Source organism: Octodon degus, unplaced genomic scaffold (assembly GCF_000260255.1).
Source record: "Octodon degus isolate 3935 unplaced genomic scaffold, OctDeg1.0 scaffold00274, whole genome shotgun sequence".
In the NCBI taxonomy this organism is placed as follows: Eukaryota; Metazoa; Chordata; class Mammalia; order Rodentia; family Octodontidae; genus Octodon; species Octodon degus.
The window spans coordinates 1008881-1015601 of NW_004524850.1; the positions used below are offsets into that span (position 1 = coordinate 1008881).

The 6721-nt window shown below is 61.4% G+C and overlaps 1 protein-coding gene across 1 annotated transcript in view; it reads left to right on the forward strand.

Moving 5' to 3' along the window:
• The window catches only part of LOC101566810 (histone-lysine N-methyltransferase PRDM9-like), a 14761-nt gene that overhangs the window by 3269 nt on the left and 4771 nt on the right, over positions 1–6721 (forward strand). The window contains exons 3-6 of the mRNA XM_023706885.1: positions 5374–5566; positions 5795–5912; positions 6125–6235; positions 6575–6624. Of these exons, the coding sequence (XP_023562653.1) occupies positions 5374–5566; positions 5795–5912; positions 6125–6235; positions 6575–6624 (472 nt within the window). The remainder of the gene's footprint in view (positions 1–5373; positions 5567–5794; positions 5913–6124; positions 6236–6574; positions 6625–6721) is intronic.

Consider the following 6721-nt stretch of genomic DNA (forward strand, 5'->3'; position numbering starts at 1 on the left):
GGAGACGCCGCTGCCTGCCGGATGTGCCTCTTCTCCTCACTCTGCTGGACTCCAGCGAGGGGCACGTTTTGGGTGTTGGTGATGCCTGCGGGCTGCGGAGGGACAGCAGGGATGGTCCTCTCCACCGTGCACTGGTTGGGGCGAGGGAGGCCTAGGGAGGGATCGCTCGCTCACCCGGACGTGTATCTGCGAAGGGGTCTCAGAGGTGCTCAGCCACCCTCACCGACCCAGAGGCTGAAGGGAAGCGGCTGCTTTGCAGAGTCTATGCCCTAAGGCTATTTCCTTGCTATACGTATTATAAGTTCTTTTTCTGAAAAAAAAAATTTAGTGTTGAAAAAAAAAAAAAAGGAAAAGAAAAGGTTTTAGGGGCAGGGGAGCTAGCTCAGAGGCATAAGCACCTACCTGGCAAGCACAAGGTCCCGAGTTCGGTCCCCCCAAAAGTCTAGGGGAAGCAACGAACGGAGAAAGTAGTACAAGGGACGCATATAGAAAAGAGGACACACAGACAATGCGTAAAGAACATGTAGTCAAAAAAAAAAAAAGAAAAGAAAAAAGGGACCGGGGAGATGGCTCAGTAGGATAAGTGCTTGACTGGCAAACGCAAGGATCTGAGTTCAATCCCTGGTTCCGCAAAAAAAAATGTAGTCACCCACAATGGACTTCTCTGCTATTCAGAAGGATGAACTGGACTCACTGAGAGCGACAGGAGTGTACATACCGACCAAAAGGTAAATTGGATCAGACCAGCGCACTATCTCCTCCCACGGCAGGCTCCGCCCCTCTCCCGCAGGCCACGCCCCTCCACGACAGCACAGCTCTGGGCAGGCCCCTCCCCCTTCCAGGACCCGCCCCTCTGCCTCAACCAGAAACTGAGGTTTGCAGTCCTTGCGCCCCCTCCATGAGGCCCCGCCCTCCAAAGCTCCGCCCTTCTACCGTTGACCCCGCCCCACCCAGGCCCCGCCCCCGCCCGTGTACACCCGCCCTTCCGAGGCCCCGCCCCCTCCTACGTCACCTGCAGGCAGGCGCTGCCCCCATGTAGCACAATTTCCCACAGCAGCACCAAGGCTTCAATTCCGCCACCCCACTGTGATGTCTGCGGCGCAGACCCAGGCCTCCTGTGCCTACCATACTCGACCCCCACCGTGCACCCCAACAACGAAGCCCGAAGCCCGTTGCGGGACGCTGATTCTAACTCTGCCTGGCACTCCATCCTCGCCCAATATGAACCCTCACCCTAAACCCTAAACCCTGACTGTCCCCCTCACCATGAACCCTGCCCTCCCCTACCACCCCCCAGCCCCGCCCTAATGCCAACACAGGAGCGCTGACCTCGCCCTGACCCCAAGACTCCAAAGGGCAACTCCAGCTAGTCCCGCCCCTCCTCCTGATGGGCAGGCGCCCGGGACCCTAGGCAGCCAATCGGGGTGGAGTGGGGCGGGATCTTGGGCAGGGCGGGAAAATACGGGCCCGCCCACAGCCCTGCACTCGCTTTGCCCGCGTGCCAGACAGGCCTTGCCCACGCGCTTGACACACTTGGCCGCCCTCAGCCACGCCCACAGGGACTCGCCCGCCGATTGGCCCGTCAGTGTGGGTCTCTGCTCTGATTGGCTGCGTCTCGCCCGCTGGGCGGTGACTTCGGCTGGCTGAGGGGTCCGGCCTGGAGCTGGAGGAGGCGCTGGCCGCAGCCCGACGGACCCGCTCGCCGGTGCGTGAGCAGCCGCGCGGCCCTCAGCGAGCCTCCGCGCCCCAGCCCGAGAGCCTCAACCCCCTGAGGGGACCCCAAGGCCCGGCCCTTCCCTCAGCCCGAGGCGCCCCAAGCCCTGTCCGGGGAGCCCCGCACGCTCCGGCAAGACCCTGCTCCTGGGGCGCCCCGTCTGTGGGCGGCGGCGCCGGCTCCCCGGACATCCCCCACGCGGACCCCAGGTCGGCGGCCCGTCACCCCAAATGTCCCCTCAGCCTGGGGGGGGGTCCCCGGCGCCCGCACAGGCCGAGCCCGCACGCCCGGGCCCCGCTCCTCTGCTGAGGGACCCCGCCCAGCCCGAGCCACAGTGCGCCCCCGGGGAGCCCCGGGGACCCCGATACCCCGCCCGCGACGCTGCCCACCCGCGAGCCCCGCCTTCCTCAGCGCGGCCGAGCGCCCCCCGCCTGCACACCCCTCCCCTACCGCCCCCCGCCGCCCCCGGCACCCCACTAGGGCTCCCCGGGAGGGGAAGCTGGGCCTCAGGACCCGGTCGGCCAGCTCAGGGGGTTGGAACCGGCGGCGGGGAGGGCCGGATGGGGGGTGCGGTTGGGGTTGGGGTTGGTTTCAGACCAGGTTTGGGGTGCTTCAGGGTGGGGGTTCGTTTTACAGTCTGGGATTGGCGTTTGCTTAGTGTTTGGGACGGGCTGCGGCTGGCGTTGGAGTTGGGGAGAACCCCAGGGAAGCCTTGGGGTGAGCTCTAGGGTTAGGTTCGGGGTCGGGTCCGACGCGGGTTAAGGTTCCTTCAGGTTGGGGTCCGTGCAGGCCGCTCCCCTCCTCCACAGGCCTGGGCACTATGCTACTGCGCATGTGCAAGGCCCGCCTTCTCCCTGTGGCCCCTCCCCCATGTCCAGGCCCCGCCCCTGCCCAGGCTCCACCCACCTCTCCCGCCTTCTCCCTGTGGCCCCTCCCTCATCGCCAGGCCCCGCCCTGCACCAGACTCCACCCACCGCTCCCGCCCGACTCCCTTGAGGCCCCTCCCCATCTCTAGGCCACGCCCCTCCCAAGACTCCACCCACCTCCCCGCCTTTCTCGCTGAAGGCCCCTCCTGTCATCTCCAGGCCCCACCCTTCCCTAGACTCCACCCACCATTCCTGCCCTTCTCCCTTGAGGCTCCTCCCCTCTTCAGGCCCCGCCCCACCCAGACTCCACCTACCACTCCCCTCATGGCCAGGACCCTACCTTCCCAGACTCCACCCACCACTCCCACCCTTCTCTCTGAATGTCCTTCACCTCATCCCAGGCCCCGCCCATAAACCCCCCACTCCAGCCACTACTCCCGCCCATTTCTTCAATGGCCACCCTCCCATGTTCCACCTACCATCCCCTCCTTCTCCCTTTAGGCTGCGCCTCTTCTCCCTTCAGGCCCCGCCCATCCCTCTAGTCCCACATTATTATTGTTTTTTTTTTTTTCTGGTGGAACCGGGGATTGAATTTAGGCCTTTCTGCTTGTCAGGGAAGCGCTTATTCCACTGAGCCATCTCCCCAGCCCCAAGTCCCACACTAGTTTGCACACATGCACAAGCCCCCCAGCCATGCCCAGCTTCGCCAGCCGTCCCTACCTTCTCCCCACAAGCGCTGCCCCTCCACTCAGGCCCACACCATTCTGGACACAGACCCAGAACCCCTCTCTACATGCACTCCACGAAGCCCCCCCCCTCCAGAGAACCACCCTATTCCTAAGGGCCCATCTCTCCTCCTGCAAACTCCGCCCTTCCCAGGCCTATACCTCTAACCTGCAGGTAGGCCCCATACCCCATTTAGTACCCCACTTCCCTGCTGTGCTGTCCCCTGTATTCTCAGATCCAGGCCTGTCTCCCCAACTTCGATCCCTACTCTGTGTCCCAATTACGAACGCTGTCACCTGAATCCTGATCTTGACTCTGCCCTGCCCTGCCCTGCCCTAGAACTACACCCAGTGGGAACCCTCACTCTAAAACCAAAACCCAGACTCTCCCTCACCATGAACCTTCACCCTAATCCAAATTTCCTCTACCCCCAGCCTAATGCCAATCTCAGCCCTAACCTCTCCCTGACCCCAAGGCCTGAGCTCCAGGCAACTCCAGCCAGCACGGCCAGGCTCCTTTTCCTGACAGACACCTTAGACAGCCAAAGGGGGAAGGGAGGCGGGCCATCGCTCAAGGGAGTTGGGGTGGCAGGCCATGCTCCCACAGCAGAACCCCACCAGGGTTGTACAGGAGTCTGGCATGCTTGGCTCCACCTGCTGCACGCCCCCTCTGGGGTTCTGAGGCCAATTTGGGCAGTGTGGGTCTCTGCTCTGGTTGGCTGCGTCTAGGCTGTGCAGCTTAGCGACTTCTGAAGGGCTGAATTGTCCCAGTCCAGCAGCTCAGGACAGCTGCACCCCGACAGGACTGGCTTGGTGGTGCCCGAGAAGCCTCGCAGCCCTTACCTAGAATCTCTTGTCTCCGCCCATCCCTCCAAACCTTCAGTTCTTCAGCCCCCAAAGCCCCCAACTGCCCTCACCCTAAGGGACCCCAACCCTGGCCCCCCAAAGGAAGCTCCAAAGCTCTGATGTCCAGAAAAACTCCTCTCCTTGGCCCCAACTCTCTCATCCCGAAGCACCCCAAGTCCTTTCCTTGAGCACACATGCTGTGGCCCAAAAGACCCCACTTCCATGGGGTCAGGGAGATGGCTCAGTGGAACAAGCGCTTCCCTGGCAAGCGCAAGGGCCTGAGTTCAATCCCAGGTTCCAAAAAAAAAAAAAAGACCCCACTTCCCTCAGCCAGAGCACCCTGAAACCTCTGTGTGTTGAGTTAGGGTTGGGATGAGGCCTAGGGGTTTAGGGTTGCGCTTAGGTTCAGTTTTTGTTTTGTTTTGTTTTGTTTTTTAAATTTTATTTATTTGTGTGTGTGTGTGTGTGTGTGTGTGTGTGTGGCCAGCTCAGCCCACCAGGGGGCGGGGCTGGCTGGCATGTGGTGCTGGGGGATTGAACCGCGGTCCCTGTACTTTGCTAAGCTTGTTCTAAGTAGGTGCTTTAGACCACTGAGCCATCTCACCAGCCCTAGGTTCAGTTTTGGGGAGTGTTTTAGGTTAAGTTTGGATTCTGGTTAGAGGGGGGCTAGGGTGGGGATAAGATTGGGGTGAGCACTAGGGTTAGGGTTGTTTCAGGGCTAGGGTTGGGCTTAGGTTTGGGGAGAAGGTTTGGGCTGGGGTCAGGGTTGGAAGGGTTTGATTAGGGATAGGTGAGGTCTAGACTTGGGGCTGTGTTCATGTTTGGGGCAATGGTTGGGTTAGATTGAAGTTGAGTTGAGGTGAGGGTCAGTTTAGGTTAGGGTTGTGGTGAGGGTGAGGGTTTGGGTTGGATGGGGCTTCAGGTAGGCTTGAGGTTGGGGTTGGGGAGAGGCCTAGGCTTAGGTAGGATAGGGTTCCAGCGAGACCTAAGGTTAGTTTTGGGGTCAGCTTTGGTTAGGGTTAGGGGCAAGCTTAGTCTTAAGGTTTGATGTCAGGGACTCGGTTTGCGTCTCTATGACTTCGCTGGACTCTATGTATCTTTCGAAAGGGTAGAACCCTGACCCCAAACCTTGCTGGAGGGCTCCTGTCCCTGATTCCCTCGGCACTCACCTCCGAGGTCCCTGATTCCCTCAGCGCTCATCTCCGAGGTCCCCCTGCTGCAGGCCCACGTGGAAGGCCTCCTCCAGCGCCATCTCCTGCAGGGCCGCCCTGCCCTACCCGCTGTCCAGGCACCATGAGCGCCCCCAGTTCCTCGGAGGACAGCTCAGAGGAGGACACCGCAGGATCTGCGTCGAGCCCCGAGGTGGATGGAGAGAGCGGAAGGGGATGCCAGACCTGCGAGGTCGGTACAGGGAGGTGGGGATGCGCCCCTGGGATGGGGGGCTCAGTCCCTGGCCCTGGGAAGAAGTGGCCTCAAGCCACAGCTGCTGACAGCATAGAGCTCGGCCATCCCTCCGCCCAGGTCACAGTGTGTGGCGGGAGGGACTGTCTGCAGGCGACACTGGCTGGGCCCTGCAGCGCCCTGGAGGACTGGGGACGCCATCTGACCTGGGCTAGCCGGTGACACGGAGGCTCTTTCTGCAGGATGCTTTCAAGGACATTTCCAGATACTTCTCCAGGGAGGAATGGGCCGACATGGGAGAGTTTGAGAAAAAACGCTACCGCAATCTGAAAAACAACTACACCACGATGCTTTCTCTAGGTAACAGGGCCTCAGGGCAGACCCGCTCCTGAGGAGCCCGGGCTGCAGGGCAGCTTTGCGGCGGGCTCAGGCAGAGCTGAGCGCTGAGCCAGCCGTGCGGAGACGTCGTGTGCACCCCCAGCCGCTGGCCTCTGTGTCTTTCCTCCCCACTGCCCCTGTCCCTCCTCCCGGGATGTCCTCCGCTTGGTGAGGAAGCTTTGGGCGCTCCCCAGGTCTCAGAGCCCAGCGGCCCGCGTTCATGCGTCGCAGAAGGCGAACCGGCCAGGCCCCGCAGGAGGACTCCGAGGATTCCGACGCAGAATGGACGCCTCGGCGGCGGCAAGGTGAGCCCGCAGGTCGGCACCGGAAGTGAGGGAGACCTGCGCTCCCGAAAGGGCTCAGAGGAAAGGAGACTCGGGGTCTGCTAGCAAACACAGGTGCTCGCAAACGGGGACTGTGACAACTGAGGAGGAGAGGAATGGGGTTGTGTCTCATTTTTAAAGGCTCTGAAAGCGATGCTTCTCAGAGAAAAAAGGCCATGGAGATACTCAGAAACTTGTCCCTCAGCGTGCATGATGCCAGGGGCCTTCACTCCGAGGCTCAGAATTCTCCGTCTCTAGTGAGATTCCCCAGAGTTTGGAGACATTTTCCAAGCAAAGTCTTCATTTCTCATCACCTTTCAGTCAAACGTCCCTGGGTGGCCTCGAGAGGGGAGCAGAGCACATCCTGGAAGGTGAGCACACCCACGGCCTGCCGAGCAGGAGCTCTTCCTCTTCCTGGTGGGCCGCGAGAGGAGGGAGGAGGGAGGAGGGAGGAGGGAGGAGGGAGGA